This window comes from Homalodisca vitripennis, chromosome 1 (genome assembly GCF_021130785.1).
Source record: "Homalodisca vitripennis isolate AUS2020 chromosome 1, UT_GWSS_2.1, whole genome shotgun sequence".
NCBI classification, from domain to species: domain Eukaryota; kingdom Metazoa; phylum Arthropoda; class Insecta; order Hemiptera; family Cicadellidae; genus Homalodisca; species Homalodisca vitripennis.
Window position 1 is genome coordinate 188,082,658 of NC_060207.1, and position 19,030 is coordinate 188,101,687.

Sequence of the window (19,030 nt, forward strand, 5' to 3'; positions counted from 1 at the left end):
TGCTCAAATTGCCTCCTTTACGCCACCTGTTACTAAATCCAAACATTCTGACTATGGATGAAATAGGTGCAGCACAGTCACTGTCAGCTTTAATTGCTCAAATTGCCTCCTTTACGCCACCTGTTGCCCATTCTAGAGATTCTGACTGTGGATGAAGTAGGTGCAGCACAGTCACTGTCAGCTCTAATTGTTCAAATTGCCTCCTGTACGTCACCTGTTACTAAATCCAAACATTCTAACTATGGATGAAATAGGTGCAGCACAGTCACTGTCAGCTCCAATTGCTCAAATTGCCTCCTTTACGCCACCTGTTACTAAATCCAAACATTCTGACTATGGATGAAATAGGTGCAGCACAGTCACTGTCAGCTCTAATTGTTCAAATTGCCTCCTTTACGCCACCTGTTACTAAATCCAAACATTCTGACTATGGATGAAATAGGTGCAGCACAGTCACTGTCAGCTCTAATTGTTCAAATTGCCTCCTTTACGCCACCTGTTGCCCATTCTAGAGATTCTGTCTGTGGATGAAGTAGGTGCAGCACAGTCACTGTCAGCTCTAATTGTTCAAATTGCCTCCTGTACGTCACCTGTTACTAAATCCAAACATTCTGACTGTGGGTGAAGTAGGTGCAGCACAGTCACTGTCAGCTCTAATTACCTCCTGTACGCCACCTGTTTCTCATTCTAGAGATTGTGACTGTGGATGAAGTAGTTGCAGCACAGTCACTGTCAGCTCTAATTACCTCCTCTACGCTACCTGTTTCTCATTCTAGAGATTGCGACTGTGGATGAAGTAGTTGCAGCACAGTCACTGTCAGCTCTAATTACCTCCTGTACGCTACCTGTTTCTCATTCTAGAGATTGCGACTGTGGATGAAGTAGTTGTAGCACAGTCACTGTCAGCTCTAATTGCTCAACTTGGTTCCTGCACGGCACCTATTGTTAGATTTAGACATTTTTACAGCTACCCTAAAACAATACCGTAGATCATTCTTATTCTGTTATAATGAAAATGTAGCAGACGTGATCAAATAGTATTATGTTGAAAGTGAGAGTCAGCCTACTTAGCTACATAAGGTGAGGGCGAACAAAGTCAGACTAATTGAGTTAAGCAATTGCGTGGAGAAAAACTAATCCGTTTCCTTGTCAATTACAGTAGAACAGCGCTGATGTTGGCCATGTGTGGGGGAGGGCTGTTAGTAGTAGGCGAGCTGTTGTTGCTGAACCTCTCAGATATTCCTTTATACGATCCAATCCAAATATTGTTTGTTGGTAATAATGAAAACGGATATTTTGACGTGTAACTTAAAAATTAAACGTATGAGTATAAAAAAGTGTTGTACAAAGTTGTTTGGAACCAAACAAAAAGCGTTATGGCTCTAAAACCAATGTTTATAGTTATTTAATAACATCAGATATGATTTTAATAAAACTGCTAAGATTACTTACTTACCCCTTAGATGTTATCCAACCATTAGATTACTCTCTCTATTCAATTGTACTTCATAATAAACTATTCTCAAGCTTAACGACAAGGAAGTAAGTCTATACAATGAGTATAGTACACACACATTTATATAATTGAACGATCTAAATACGTACAAAGGATTTTAATAGACTAGACAACGATATATATTAACCATCTATAATGAAACAATCACCTCCAATTATGAAAAGTAGCACCATTTGTATTCTTTAATAAACTTCACAAGTTTTCTATTAACGTATATTGTACTATGTAACTTATAAACCATTGGAAAACTATTTTTGGACTCGGATAATACAATTTTTAACAAAGTTGTCCGTATATTATCACCTTAAATTAAAAACACCCCACTTAAAAAAAACCATGATTTGAGGTAAATAGTTAATGTGAAGTTCCAGAAGGTTCATAATTTCACTTATTGTACTCTAAAATCACGTTACATGTAAAGACGGACAACTACGACCGGCACGTTCGAATGAAGTGAGGCCGCTAAGTTTAGTTGACTTATTATTCATTACGTGCCACCTATGTTTGTGCTTGGTCGATATATTACTTCAACACTTTCCTGGTATTCGAACTTTGTGACACAACCATTACAAACATTGAATGACAATGATGCAAAAACCTGATTCTTATTAGATTAAATCAGGAATTACAATGTGTCGTCACCCGCCAGCAATAGTCTACTAAAGTGAGTGACTACTATTGTGCAGCATTAGTAAATAGTGGGAGTCGAGGATGCGAGTGAAATGGGCCTTGTGGAAGCGATCACGATGCACATCCTTCGGTTATCTTGCGTGCTTCAGACCCGCCAGCATTAGTCTACTAAACTGAGTGACTACTGATAGTGCAGCATTAGTAAGCGGAAGGTGTGGAGGATGCGAGTGAAGTGGACCTTGTGGAAGCGATTGCGATGCAATATTCGGTTATATTGCGTGTCTGAGACCAGCCAGTATTAGTCTACTAAACTGAGTGACTACTTTAGTGCAGCATTAGTAAGCAGAGGGTGTGGAGGATGCGAGTGAAGTAGACCTTGTGCAAGCGATCGCGATGCAATATTCGATTATATTGCGTGTCTGAAACCAGCTAGCATCAGTGTACTAAACTGAGTGACTACTACTGTCCAGTATTAGTAAGCAGAAGGTGTGGAGGATGCGATTGAAGTGGACCTTGTGGAAGCGATCGCGATGCAATATTCGGTTATATTGCGTGTCTGAGACCAGCCAGCATTAGTCTACTAAACTGAGTGACTACTGATAGTGCAGCATTAGTAAGCAGAAGGTGTGGAGGATGCGAGTGAAGTGGACCTTGTGGAAGCGATCACGATGCACATCCTTCGGTTATCTTGCGTGCTTAAGACCCGCCAGCATTAGTCTACTAAACTGAGTGACTACTGATAGTGCAGCATTAGTAAGCAGAAGGTGTGGAGGATGCGAGAGTGAAGTGGACCTTGTGGAAGCGATCACGATGCAATAGACCTCCGGTTGCGCCAATGCCACATACATATATAACTGCTGTTTGTGATATATGGAGTGTGAATAACACTCTTGACCCTTTCGCTATCGAACATTTAATCGGTGCCGAATTCCTAAACAACAGAATGCTATTCTGCAATGTTAATTTAGTGTATACAATTTTGAAAGGAAATACGGCGACGATGAAATGTTGCCATGTGAAATATAATTTTATAATGGTACAATAGCGCACTAGTAATACAAATATCCTTTAAATATTTTATGGGCAAAGGAACATGCAATTTAAATGAAAGCATGATGACTAGAACTAACTGACAGTTCTGTATGGCCTTCTTGCTTTTTAATGAGACTGATTCTGATAAACATAATCTTTTAAGGCGAAGCAATCTAAACAATGTCAAGAACAAAAAACGTAGTGTATTTACATTCTTAAATTTAGTAAAACAGATGTTGCATTTATTAAAGCAATAATGAACTAACATCTTACTTTTGGGCACTAGTGGGGATATAACAACTAATATCCCGGCAGTATCATGAACAATATATTTTTATAGGCTAGGCAATCAAAATAGTTGTTCTGTATAGTAAATAACTAATCAATTTCTTCACGATAGCAAAATACCAACTATTTCAATATGGTTGAACAACCGAATGTGTGTGACGGGGTACCCAAAGACCTGTATAGCACACATATGATTCTAATACTTCCATTGCAAATAGCCGTCAGATAAATAATTAAAAAATAACCAAAGGGGCTAATAAAACCGAAAATAGGAAAAAAATCTCTAAATGCCTGTTAAAATGTCAATATTGTGAGACGGACATTGTGACAAAACGTCAAAACCAGGTACAATTTAGCAAATCGGGCTTGCGGGTTCTTGGATGGTAATTACTAGCAAAATGCCACTACTGGGACGTCGTCATATAACTATACAGATTTCGGTGTCTTCTTAGGAAGTTGAAACAGATTTTTTTTACTCTACCTTTTGTAAAATTACTATATCTTCGTTGTTTACGATAAAAAAAAAAAAATAAATAAAAATTTTTAAAATACTGGATATTTAACAGAATAGAATATATACGTGTTGCAAATTTGCATTACTTGGTCTTAGTTCTTAAGATTACGCGACCTGTGGTTAATCTAATATTTTACGTTACTAACCGCGCCAAAACACGATTATTAACGCTGTGAAGAACTATCATTTTTTTGGTTTTACATATTTTGAACGAAGCTGGCTTTCCACGGAGAGGTAAAAAAACTCAAAATAATAATTGAGTTGGCAATGTTTTAATGCGGTGCAAACCGAAAAAAATAGAAAAACCATCAGTTCAGTACCTAACGCTTGGAAAGAACGACATGAAGTACTTCAGAGCAGCCTGAATTGCCACAACAATAGACCGTTACTAATGTGGCAAGTGACGTGATACCTTATCTACCAGTACAATGTCGGTTAATGTGACACAGCTGCGCCTGTGCGTGGGCGGGAGTGCCGTCTGTTATATCTACACGCGACCTAGCTCCTCAGTCAACGCCCAGACGCATCAATTGAGATAGGACAATCACCGTGTCGTGACACTTCAAACTGCGATTGTGCACTTTTGCGCCAAAACGTCGATTAATATTGCAACGTTTCTGATATCAACTGCAATAATAAAAAATAACATTATATCGGTCGGCAAGTTCATTTAAACATATTTTGTTGGAGTATTATATTTCGCACCTAATACTTAATGTAGGAGTGAAATGAATTCAAGCACCATTTCCATCTCCAAATAATCCTCTATCCTTTGTCTATTCCTTTCTCCCCAATTTACGACTATATTATTTGATATTAATAGCTGAGAGTTAGCGAAATATATCACTCAGGGGCTGGTAACCCAATACGAGATCACTTCTGTTTGCAAAAAGGTAGCCAAGAAAGAATTTAGGGGTGGGGCTCAACACAACAGATATTTTCCCGTAGGGGACTGAGAGTAAGGCATCATTTTGTTCCTTAAAAATATCTTGAACATTTTCTTTGTTGAGAACGATCTTTCAGCAGTACTTGTCAGTAATACTGATTAATTTAAATAATAATAATGGTTTACTAAAAATTTAATTGATAAAATTGGGGGGTGGGGGGGTTTATTTATTAAGGGGGCCCAAACCGCTTGAACCTCCTCTGGCACTCCTCTCGCAGGCTACGTCCTTGTCCGTTTGCCTACCTGTATGTCAGGCTATTTCATGAATAAATTGAGCTCAAAGTTTATAAGCTTGATTTCTTTATAGGAAACACCGAATACAATAAATTACGGTCCATGCCTCTCCATAAGATTTGGTTGGGCTGAACTATTTCGGGAAAGAATGGGGTTATATTATTGACGTTTTCCACATTGTGCTATCCATAAGTAGGCTTACAAAATTATAACGGTAAGTCATTCGTGGGATATCTTGAGACCCAATTGAGCTGTAGTCTTTAAAGTTTGCAAGAAACTTCATACTGGTGCATGCCTTATCTACTATTTCTAGAATGAATTGAGTTATAGAAATTTTACATACTATGCCAATACTTATTAGGCTTTCAAAATTATGTATATTGGTGTATATTGCTGTTGACATTAATGGCTTATCACTTCTGTCTGTTTGTCAGTAAGATATCTCGAGAGAAAATTGAGCTAAAACTTTGCCCTAACTTGATTTTTTGATAGCCAACATCAAGTCCGATCATGGTTCATGTCCTCAATGACATGTGGTTGTGATTAACTATTTTGAGAACGGATTGAATTATAGACTTGAACATTCCCATACAGTGCAATGCCTAAGTAGACTTACAAAATTATACGGGTGGGTTTTCCGTGGGATATTTCAAGACCCAATGGAGCTGGTCTTAAAATTCTGCATGAAACATCATAGAGGAGCATGTCCGAATGACCGATCGTGGGATTTAGCTAACCAGGATATTTCGGAAACATTGAGCTATAGGTTTGGGATTTAGCATGAAATTTCACTTCTACAAAGGCAAAATGGGATTTATTGAAGCTTATCAATCAAAGGGTTGGCAAAATTTCTCTCAGTTCGTCCGCATTGACTCAGATAGCGTTCTACACTATTTCCAAAATGCGATTGTGTCATTAAGATGAAAAAATCCAGTAACAATAAGGTGTACTTTGGTGTGGATATTTTTCAATAGATTGTTCAAAGAAAAGGGTTATTCAGTGTTATTACGATAATGGCTTGAAAAAGAAACAATGTCTACCGACCTTAGACTGGGCTAAAACCTAATCCATTTAGAGATAATCAAAGAGGGCAGTGGCAGGGCTGAAGTAGCTGTACCAGCATCAATAACACTAAGTCGATGGCACCAATTGTCACAGATGAAGACTAACCGCCGTAAATACTGTAGGGGAGGAAGTACGAAGCGGATCAACAAGCTGTGACAAGTCTGCCTTCAGTTGTGATGCATTTAATGTTGACCGTAATACCTACTCGACAGTTTTAACACGTTCATGTAAAAACCTTCATACATGTGTGTAAATTACCGCCATATAGTAATCATACAGTAAATAATACTAAAGGTATGTAAGACAAAGTACCTCATATAAAAACGTTATTCTACAGTGCCACGCTACGAAAATAGAATTTGATTTAATAAAGAACGAACAAGTTTTAATATTGTAGCCTAGCAGTAGTTTTGAATGTGTTTAAAAATAGTTTCTTGTGCTAGAAACACGTGTGAAGTAGGAATATACGTTTTCAGGAATCCATACGAGGAACTCATAATTAAAACTATTCCTACTATTATACCAAGAAAAAAAGGAATGGAATCACGTTTAAAAAAAAATATTTTGTAACAAAATTTACCTGTGCAAAGATCCCACAATTAAAAATCTTACAAACAGTATAGTATTATGTGACCTACTAAAACAAATAAGCACATAAATTAATTAATTACTTGTTGTAACAATGTAATAAACCGATTAAGGCCGAAGAGCAGAGATTAATTAGTATCAACCCGATTGTTGAAAGGCCAAGGACCGCCTGGCGAGATAAGTTTTTTGAGAGAGCTGGTTTTATTCAAACATAATTAAAATTACTTAAGTGCTGAACGATACTAAGTTTGTATGGTTTGATAATTATTGGGCAGTGAACATTTGTGCGTAGTAATAAACATAATATTATTATAATTAAATAAACTAATACAGCGAAGTATTGAAGGATTAGGCAGATCGTACCTTCAAACTTCTTTATTTACACAGTACAACTTTACAGTGTTGTGCAAGTCGTTACATAAAAAATATACATCGATAATAAAATAATACAATTTAAGCATTTATACAATATGCATTTATATTAATTTTAATGGTAATACAAACGAAATCACAGTCTATAAAATGAATTACAAAGACAAGTGCCTGCTGACTTCAGGTCGTTTGTACCTCAAGTTTCCCCTCAAGGTCCTACCAATGTGTTACTTGCCACATGATAAAATGTCATATGATTGTACTCGGTTTTTTACACATTTGTATATTCTGAAGGTTTCTCGTTGACTTTCTGTTGCCCATTAGACCAATTTAAAATGTTTTAATTATAATTCAGACTTAACTTTGACCTTTTGATTCCAAAATCGATAAACTCCTGCCTTGGACCAATAGGAACCTACGTACCAAGTTTAAAATCGTGTTAGGACCGGTTACACAATTTTAAGACCCTGTCGGGTTCTTGCTAAACTATGCATTACTTATAAACTTTGTTTGTCTGAATGATTAGAGTGATAGGAACAAGAAAACACTGGGCATATTTCAATCTTACCCATACATTTTGAAATTCGTTAAAAATTTAAATGGAATATAATACCGTATATACCTAAAGATGCTATTTGTGTAATATTGACATAAGTAGCGTTTATTGAATCTTATATAAATAAATCACTTTAACTCAAAATGTATATTAAGACTAACCATAAACTAAGAATCTCAAATGAGAAGGCTTCTTGCAAAACTACTTTTACACATTTTACGGCGACGGAGTGATTTAAAGAGAGTAAAAATGTCTCTAGAAAATCCCACTCGTGTCTTGTTAAATTCCAGCTCATAGCATTTCTAGCTCTGTCTTACTGTGATTGTTTTGTAGAACATTGTCGAACTTTCTCAGAAACCATATGCCTCTGTTCATTTACACAACTTGATAACACTAAATTGCGGCCACTAGTATGCGAATTATCAAAATTTTAATTACCGCTTACTCTAGATCTTCGTGCCATAAAAATCTTCAAAACCATACACAGCCTGGCCTGTGCCTGGATATAAGATCACTTCTGTACCGAAAAGATGAAAAGAACAGCTTGTTGCGTCAAAAAATAATTTTAGGTTCTTTGGTGGATTTACTTTTGTAAATTGAACCATGGTTGAAATGTTTTGTACACTTATGAGTTTGTTTATTTCACACCAGTGGCATTACAACACATGTATATGTACAAACATTTCCCCTTGTACTTGAAGTACCAACATTAAGGAATTATTTATGGCTTGGGATAATCACGTGTCTCGGAACATTTGCAATAAATCATACTATTCAAAGAAAACCAATCTTACAACATTTAACTGTAGTTTTTATAACTTTAACACGTTTAGTACAATGTAATTGTACGTATAAACTTAACATACTGGTAATTTATCTGTTACAAAATAAAAGAAGGCTGGCAGTTTATGTGATCTGGGTGTTCAAAGCATTTTCGGCCTCAGAGTTGCCTAATTTAACGCTATACAAGAGAGGTACTCTAAAATTACAAACCAAATATGAAAACCATTCACATTTATTAATAGGAAGCAGTTATAATGCAGACTGGTTTGAACAAGCTAACATCGCAAAGAGTGTACATCGATGTAGCAATTAAGCTTTGTATAAACTAGTTGTTATATAGTTTTGGTAACAACACACTACACTATACGGTAAATAATTGAAAGATAAACTCGATCTGAAAAAAAAATATTCTGAGCGGAGATAAAAAATTTAATTTTAATTTCATTCCATTATCTGTTCCTAAAACATAACCATTTCCTACTCTATTTTAAATACTGAGATAGAAATGAAAACAAAGAAACGCAGTCTTTAAGATTGTTTCCACAAGATTAGAAAGTATTTCTACCTTCCGAACTGTTATCTTATCGAAATGTTCATATGGGGCAGTGCAACTAATTAACTCTTAACAGTTTTAAAGGTAATCCTACTAGGCCAAGGTGTCCGCAATGACGACGAGTGTTGCCGACAAACAGGTTCTATTACGATCTACAGTCACAATAAACATTGTTCACGACTAAAACGTACAACAGTAAGCGAGCGGACTGCCTGTAGAAGTGTACAATCACAGGTCTCGGGACGATGCAGTGTTGACACGGTTGTCCTATCTCAACAGCCGTGACTGGGCGTTGTCTGAGGGGCAAGGCCGCGTATTGATATCAGAGACGGCACACCCGCCCGCGCGCACAGACACGCCTGTTAAGTGCCTACTGGCATCTTACGTTTATACCACGGTGTTTCGTCACTTTCGCCATTTTAGTTCAAGTACAAGGCATTTGAGTTTAATTACTTAAAAAACGTCCAACATAATAATTTAGGGTCAACAATATCAATATTAATTATTGCTAAATATAAAACTATCAACACAGGAGCTTCGGAGTTTTCGTAAACCTGTAACTCTTTAGTTTTTAGTTTGGACTAGTGGATTGGAATTTGAAAATGTTTTCATGAGGAATTTACGACAACACTGCTACTATATTAGACGACAAACCTCCAAATACGCTCCCTCAAGGTAATAAGAAACCCCGTCTTAGACTAGAGCAGTAAAACACGAAAAAGTGCTGAGATTGGGATTGGATTTCCCTAAATGACCTATGGTCATGTCCCCGGGTTTCAAATGATGGTCCACTAGAAACGTTTCAAAAATAATCTTAGAAAACATATGGAATACGCGGGGATGGAGTTTACTAGTAACGATTATGACTTACTACTGGTTTTCTAAGGAATTATTCATTGTTTGTCAGAGTTCAAAGAAACATCCTGTTGGAGGCGATGTTGAAATCTATCCTGGAGAAGATATACAATACGGTGCAGAGTTAAAATGACAGCCTTTAATGATTACAGGGATAACTTGCTCATAAATAAGTAAGATCATTATCCATTTTGGAAGGCCCATTTAATTAATTTTGAAGAACCCAAACTACTAATCAGTATGATAAGAAGAAAACTTTTCGATTCACTACGATAATACATAACGATAAAACTTCTTTTAGAGTATTTCTTTATGTATGAACGACTTCCCATTGTCATGCAACGGGAAATTTGACTTATTTTGTAAGAATAATAGTACGACTAAATTACAATACAACTGTTAATTTGCTTTTACCACAAAATTAGATTACTCTTAAAAATAAATAATATTTTATGAATTTTAAAATTACAGTTCGTTCTCACTCTTTTCACTGTTATGAAATTATGAAATGAGTGCCTATATTGGAGAATATAAAACTGATTAAATATACAGATTACAAATTCGTATTGAAATTATACCTTAAATGTAACACTACTTTTGTAATTTCAAGAAAAGGCAAGGTTGTAGTTAAATTATATAGCAGCCTACATAGTCTAGAAGTATAAAACTAATTAACACTGAGACATCAGAAGATTGACAGAAGACATAAATATTAATCAGAACATGTCGATGTCAAGAACAGAGTTAAGATCATGGAGAAAACAAATACAGTTCAAGTAAACATCTAAAGAGTAAATAGATTTAACTGGAGCAATGTGACAAAGCTGTAACATAAATCATCTAAGCCTGACAATTGTAATAACCCGATTAAAGTTGAAGGCCAGAGATAATTATCAACCCAATTGTTGAAAGGGCAAAGGGCGTCTGGCAAGATACTTGTTTTTGAGTACGCTATTTTTAATCAGATACAACCAACATCACTTTGGCTTTGATCTACCCACTAAAAACTGTTATTATGAAAAACTAATTATAGCAACTTTCTGAATTTCCTGTTACATTTACAGTTTACTTTAAACCTCAACCATTTTGTAACGGATAGAACTTTTGATGTGCGGTTAGCAGCATACCTTTTTGATTGACTAGCCCTTTTAAATGATGGGCATGTCATCCTATGCTTACATTAAAAATGTTCTACTGACTCCTCGTGGACCGTTCCCATAGAAGAATAGCAGGATACTGAATACAACTTAAAGTAGGTGTTTGTGTACAAGAAACACCATGCGTGAGGTTTTGTAGCTACTAGTTAAGATCTTATAATAGTATGAAGTAAACTTATGATTTTCTTTTCACTTTAGATTTTCCACCGTCTCATTAAGGGCCATCCCCCTGAGGTGGTGAAGAGCTACTAATAGCATCAAAAAGTTTAATTTCAAGCCATATGTCACTGTACAAAGTTTTATGTGTGTACGTTCACGAATACAGAAGATAATAATAATAATATATTTTATTGCTGCCAGACAATCACAATGAATTATTGTAAGGTCAATTATTAATTGAAAATAAGCTAAAATTTATCACTCACTCTTCCAATCAAACATACAAAAGCGCATTCATTCAGCTTCCATCCGCTCGTCAATTATTTCCCTCTTCGTCGCCAGGTTATTACGTTACTTCGAAATCATTGTATGCCAAATGACCAGGTCTTCCAATGTATGCTTGGAACTTGCCCACGCTATAAAAAGCCTTTGAGGCCAGAATTCGTTTGAGGCGAGTCTTGCATGTCTTGGACATTTCTTGAATTTGAGTGAGTTTGGCAGATTATTGAATAGTACACCTGCTTGCGAGGGCAAGTGCTCGAAGGCTACCGTCCTGTGTCGGCCAGTATGAAGATTATTATTCCTGCCTCTGGTGCTGTGACTCTGTATGTAGGTATTAGACCGTTTCAAGACTTTTGAGCACCCCCGTATAAACGTTAAACTAAACTTCACACATAATCGAACAGCCTGCAGGACTGCCATCAGATCAGTCTTTACTCCTGCTGAAGGAATGATCGGCGAAAATCTCGAAAACAACGAAAGGAAACGAAATGTTAAGAATAATTTTAACCAAAACTAAAAAACGACTGGATAGTAAGATTTCGGACATTTGACACCATTAGAATTGAAATATTTCCTCTTCTTCGGGTAGAAGAGAAAAGATTTCAATTCCTTTTGTCTTAAGGTACAAGGTTAGCAAAACGAACACATTCAAAAAATAAAAAATATAGCAATGGACACGCCCAAGTGAAATTAAAAAACAGAACAAGTTGTACGCAGTCTTTCTATAATTTTATTAATTTTTTGTACGTGTTTAACTGCCATAAGGTTCACCTGATAATAAACAGTGCATTTTTACATAAAACTATTTTCACATAGTTTAGCTGCACGAGAGAGGCAGAATATGACTTCTACCTAATCACGCATAATTGACGAAACCACATTTCCACGTTATCAATTTTAGTTACAACAGGCATACATTTGTCTAATTATTGTAGGTAAATTGCAGATACCTTATGTGGGCACTGTATTCCATAAGCATATGCTCGCCGATAAATTTGGCAAAATCGTCCTAATTTTAATTGGCGCCGTTATCTATATTAGTTGGCATTCACTGTTTCGTTTAAACATATCGACATTTTTTATCGCGAGAAATTTTGACCTCAATAATTTGAAAATGCCACATATTTTGTATGTTTAAAAAATTAAAAACAAATACAAAATACACATCTTCATAAATATAACATAATTTTTATTCATTGAGAACTATTAAACATGCAAGCAACTCGGTATTTATGTACTTATTTATGTCGTAAAAGTATTATTAAAATACAATTTGAGAGCTAAATTAAAATTTAAAATCATACCCTTTCAGAAAATTTAGTAACATTTCGTAACATAAAAAGTATGCTAAAATGGTCTTTAAGGAACACATTAAATAAATAAAAACTATAAAAACAAAAACTATTAAATAAGTAATAGTAAATAAGTTATTGGTTTTAACATTTTGTAATATTCATAAGACATTGAAATTTGTGTCAAAATCATATATAATTTTTGACATAAAGAACTGCTCTACGCAATCAAACATAGTGTATACAACTAATTGAATAAATCTGCAAAAAGTATAAATCCTTATATAACACCATAAATCAATGTAAAAATAAAATATAAAAGTATATTGTTGTCAGAAAATTATAAAAAGCGCCTTAAGTTTTGGAAGTAATGTATTCAAATTTATATCAAACCTTGAAAATCGCATACTATATAAAAACAGGACCTTCAATATAAATTTTTCAAAACTTTAAACCAGCATAATTTTCTTAAGAGTGAACCTTTTCAATCCGGATTTGCCGCATTGTGCTCTACTAATGAGACCTTTAATTTGATGTACTACTCGACCTATGCTCCCATTTAAGATTTCCTTCTGACTCCTTGCTGGCCACCTCCCTGACGTGACAACAAATGGTAGTTACTTCAAAAAGTACATTTATTGGTGCAGTAAGGCCAAGTTTTATTGCTTTACATGTCATCATTCGGGAATTATAAAGCCCGTGCAACACTTTCTACACCCAGTATATAATTAAATATCTCCTGACTGCAGCACCGTAGATGACGTGTATGTTAGGCCTGCGCACTCCAAGGTCCTCCTGACTGTCGGCTTGGCAGGCGAGCGGTGCACAGTTGCCAAAATCTCGCTATATCTGTGCGGGCCAACAAGGAGAACATTGCGTGCAGTGAGAGTTTTGTGATTGTCTCCGTCTAAACGTTATGGAGTAAAAATATACTGTATGTGATACAGTACTGTACACGCAATGTTAAAGAGTCCGTTGGGAAAAAAATGCAAATGTTACTTTTTTAGATAGGTATTTATTTATAGCACTGATTAAGGTTGTATTAAATCACCTGCAATATTACAAAACATATAAAACTGTTTAATTACGACCGTATGTGGCTTGATGATAATTAATTTCTCAGTATTAAATTTTATACTCGTGTTGGCAATTTATCAATTACACTAAAGTTTTATTACTGAACCTGAACACAACACCAATGGTCCACTTCAAAATAACATTATTTTGTTATTTATACACTTTAAATTACTCACATAACGGTTTTTAACCATGTCAAATTGCATTGCGAGTATTTTTTAAACACTTAGCTCTAAACAAACAATGAAAACTTCGATTGATAAAATTGTTTTTAAATTTTATTTTGCATTGAAAACTGCAAGAAAAAATAAGGTTTACAATAAAAAAATCTAAATGGCGGCCAAACTGTGAAAGCTCTAAATTCATAGTTTAGATTGTCACTAAAAATGAGATGATGCATTCCTTTTCAAACTGTCCCGTAAATTTAGTACTTTTGTAGTACCATTGGTGGCACAGGTAAAGGAACATTCCACATAATAGTCTTTCTAAGTATATAATACATAAAATTCCTGATGAAGATATCCTAAATGTTTTTTAACACTCTATAAGAAAGTTACAATATTTATAAACCATATTTACAGCATTATATTAAATACACAATATGTGAATTATTTTCGTTCCATTTTCAGTTAATTGAAGTGCACTGTTAAGAAGGTCAGAAAACCTCTTCGTAGACCTAACGTTATTTAAAGTACACTATTGGACAAGATATCATGTTGGCCTATAACATTGTGATATTCAAAAATTTGCAATTATCTTATGATATCTGTTAAAATATGTGTAGAAAATGTATGTGAAAGGTAATGAGGGTTTGTTCTTAATAACATCAAGTTAAAACTTCAGATTTAAATATTCTTCTTAATAATGTTAATAAAATAATACACTTTTTATTGTTGTAGTTTCTAATTTTATTTGTTACGAGACTTGATTAAACCAAATAACAGCGTTTTTAGCACGTTTTATTAATATCCTTTTGATAAAATTTACTATCAAAAACATTAGAACAGTGTGTATCAATAATTAACAAGACGTAATTAATAATTTAACTATTTACACAATAACATAATTTTGTCTAGTCTATAAACGTATAGTTTGCAAACAGCATATCTTGGGAGATCATACATCGTAAAACATATTTAATGTATTTAGTAAACAATGATACAGTATTTAGAATTCCTGCGTAAAAAGGATTTTAAAAGAGCAGTACGCTTTTGATTTTATTATACTTGTCTATGCAATAATTTGTTTTAGTTATGTAAACTATCAAAATAAATCAGACAATGAAAAGCTAGTATTTTACATCATCAATTTTACATCGCAATTAAAAGATTGTATTTAACTTCTTCTTTACGACTTGAAAGGGAAACAAAACATCACTTTAATTTAGAGATAATAGGTATTTTATTTATATGTTACAGTACTATAACACTAGGTTCGTTTGAAGGATTGAAATCTAACATCTTCCTTAGGGAAAAGCTCACAAACAAAAACTTAAAACTTAGAAGTACGGCAAACTTTTCACACACAACACTTTGGTTAATTGACGCAATTTTGTTGATTGTTTTGTGCGTGTTTAACACTATATATTAAGCCCCGTTTACACTGCCCGAGCATTCGTCGCAAACAGGAGTGACGAACGATCATTCGTTCGAGGCTCAGGCAATGTAAACAGTTTCGGCGAGCCGAGCAAGGTCGAATCGAATGCTCGTTCGTGCTCGAGCCTGATCCGCCCGATGTCGGTTTTTCCGGCGAATCATCAAAGGGATGCTCGTTCGCCGCTCGCTCAGTGTAAACACCTCGGGTTTCTTCGAACAGCGTTCACCGAATTCTGTTCTTGCCTACTGGCTGTCGAGTTCACACGTCTCCCATTTCGAGTGTGGAATTCCTTCTTTAGTTTATTCTGTGTAGTAATTTTTCGTGAAAGCAGCATGGAGTGGGAGAATGAAAAGTGCCTCCTTTTAGTTTCTCTTTATGAGGGGCACCCAGAGCTGTGGCAGCCGAACCACAAGCTGTACTTCAACAAAATTAAAAAAAAATGACGCTATAGCGACGCAGTTGGAGACGACATACGACACCGTCAAAAGCAAAATAACCTCCTTGTTGGCTTCCTTCAGGAGGGAGAAGAACAAGGAAGAAACTTCAAAAGGGACTGGAAAAGGTAAGTCAGCCTTCTTCTAGCAAATTTATAGCTTTTTCCGGTGAAATTCATAATTTTTTCAACCAAATTCATAAATCTTTCAACCAATTTCATACACTTTGAATACACCAATTGACAATATTATTTTCAAGAAATCATAAATAATAATAAAAATAGAAGGTGATCATCTCTTAATATATAAAAAGTTAAGTATCTTTATTATCGTTATTGTAATATAGAAAATAAAAGGTGGAATGGAAATAAGATGTTGTGATTTGCAGCCAGACGGTGCATTGTTCTCTGAATAGTACACCTATGTTTTCGGTTCAACGAATTGATAATTAAATGTACCTATTTTTTATCAGGTGCAGACGAGATCTACAGGAGCAAATGGTTTGCTTACGAAGCTTTTGGGTTTTTGAAGGATAAGAACAAGTGCAAGGAAACCATCAACTCATGTACTTCACAAAACGCTTCAAAGGAGAATGATTCACAGGTAAGCTCACGAATTACACTTTTTTACCTGCATGGCTTATTAGAGATTCATTTTTATGTACTTAAGCTTGAAATGCCTCCTAATAGATTCAGGTATAATATGCCTCCTAGGTAGTACAATAAATAGGTAATGAATCAGAATCAGAAAATTTATTGTGGTAAACATTTTCACAAATGCGACACAACGTCATGCTTAGGCTTAATGATTATTTGACTAATTACTAAGTCTATCTACCTGACTTATCAAACTAACAAACTCTTCAATATTGTAACAGCAGAAATCCAACAACAAACATTTAATTTTCAATTTAAAAGGTCTTAAGCTAAGTTGTTGGATATGGTTTGGTAACAAATTATACGGTTTTTTGCCTATTTCTAAAAAGTTTGATTTAGTGGAATGATAGTTGTACTTATCTAATCTAAGCATATTACAGTTTCTTGTGAAATAACCATGTACAGAACTATTAGTTGGCACAGAATTTAAATGAGTTTTTACATACAACAAACATTCCAATATAAAAATAGAATAAACAGTTAAAATCTTAAGCTGTCTAAAATATGGTTTACAGTGAGTTCTATTCCCCACCTGACATATAACTCTCACAGCCCTTTTTTGTAATACAAGTACCCTTTTTACATTCCCATCATTACCCCATACTAAAATTCCATAGGTTAAATGGCTATGTATGTGGGCATAATAAATAGCTATTAACACTTCTCTATTAACAATTGATCTTAACCTACACAACATAAAAATTCCTCTTGCCATCTTTTTACATAACATTTCAATATGAACATTCCATTTAATATTAGACTGTACATAAACACCAAGAAATTTAATATTATATATGTCAACATCATTTCTTAAACTAAACATAAGATTTTGGGTTTTACTCTGGTTCAAACATAAAGAATTTGCTGCACACCAAGCCAGATAGAAATAACCAGAACATTCTCTTAACAGTCTTCAAAGGAACGCTGCCCTTTGATTCCAAAGATCCATAAATAACCCTATTTCTTGTACTTGACTTCAAGACTTTACTATAACTATCCTTAGGGCTATCTTCAGTGTTGATAACTTGAGGTTTAGACGCAATCAGAATGCTATCAAGCGTAATCGTTTTGCCATGATACGGCTCCATTTGTCATGAAGTATGTTGCAAAGGCCTCGCGGATATCTTTAGCAGTAGAATTTGATCTCCTGGGTACTTTTTTCAAACCAAGAAGGGATGCCGGAGCCACCTCATTTCTCCAGGTACCAGGTGTAACCTCTCCATTTTCCTCGGTATCCAAAGCACCCACTGGGCAATATAGACGTGACGAACTTGCACTTCTACGTAGAAAATTGTGGAGGTAAACGCAGGCCATTACAACCCACTTGGCGTTCTCAGTTTCCAAAAGCAAAGGTTTCCTTATCACACGAAACACAGAAGCTAAAATGCCAAAAGCATTCTCTACCACCCTTCTGGCCCGGCTCAATCGGTAATTGTAAATTCTTTCTGGGGACCCTTGTGGATGATAACCAGAGTACGGTTTCATCAAACTGTCACTCAATGCAAAAGCATCGTCCCCCCAAAATGACGTACGGGCTGGGGATACTCGAATTCGGCAGTGGAGATGGTCGGGGAAGTTTCAAGTTGCCCTTTTCAATATTGTCGTACAACTGAGAATTTTTGAAAACTCCACCATCTGAAATCCTGCCTTGACATCCAACGTCCACAAACATGAAGTTATAATCAGCGTCGACAAGCGCAAATAATACAAAACTGAAAAAGGACTTGTAGTTCAAGTATTCGCTCCCGCTTTTGGGCGGACATTGTATTGCTACATGCTTTCCGTCGATGGCTCCAACAGCATGGGGGAAGTCCCACTTCTCTTCAAATTTCTTGGATTCGCATAGCCACTGTTCTTCATTTTCGGGCATCTGAAATGAACAATATTTCTTATTACGTACACCCATAGCGTCAAAATTAAATTATATACCTACACACTATTAAATAACTACAATTAAATTTTTATAGCGGAACCAATAGTTTGTAATAAAACCCTCAAGTATTTTAGTTAATTTGCTAATTCATTTCTTCATTTTTAAGGTTGAGCTCATTCAGGAAGAGGACGACAATACAAGTAAATCTGCTTCCCAAATTACTCAAACCCTCCCTCATCAGCAATCTCAAGAGATAGCCTACGATCGGCTTCCAGTCAAACGGCACTGGGTTTTGCAAAGCCTACTCCAATGAAGCGCAAAAGAACGCCAGCCTCTCCACGGTCTCAAGTTGACGAGGTGGTCGGCATACTGCATAATGCTGTGAGGCGTGATGCTTGTGATGTGTATGGTGAGCATGTTGCGATGAAATTAAAATCTTACTCCAAGAGGACACAAGCGTTTGTCCAGCACCACGTCAACAACATTCTTTTCGAAGCCGACATGGGCCGCTATGACGAACTTCCTCATCAAAATCGCCGGTTTTATCTCATCAGTTTCGCCGAATTATTCAG

General features: G+C 35.5%; 1 protein-coding gene across 1 annotated transcript; it reads right to left on the reverse strand.

The window, feature by feature from the left end:
• Nucleotides 1–18,077: 18,077 nt before the first annotated feature.
• LOC124354282 lies at nucleotides 18,078–18,455 on the reverse strand. Its single transcript, XM_046804622.1, has one exon. It carries the CDS (start codon nucleotides 18,453–18,455, stop codon nucleotides 18,078–18,080), a length of 378 nt encoding a protein of 125 aa, XP_046660578.1.
• Nucleotides 18,456–19,030: the final 575 nt, after the last annotated feature.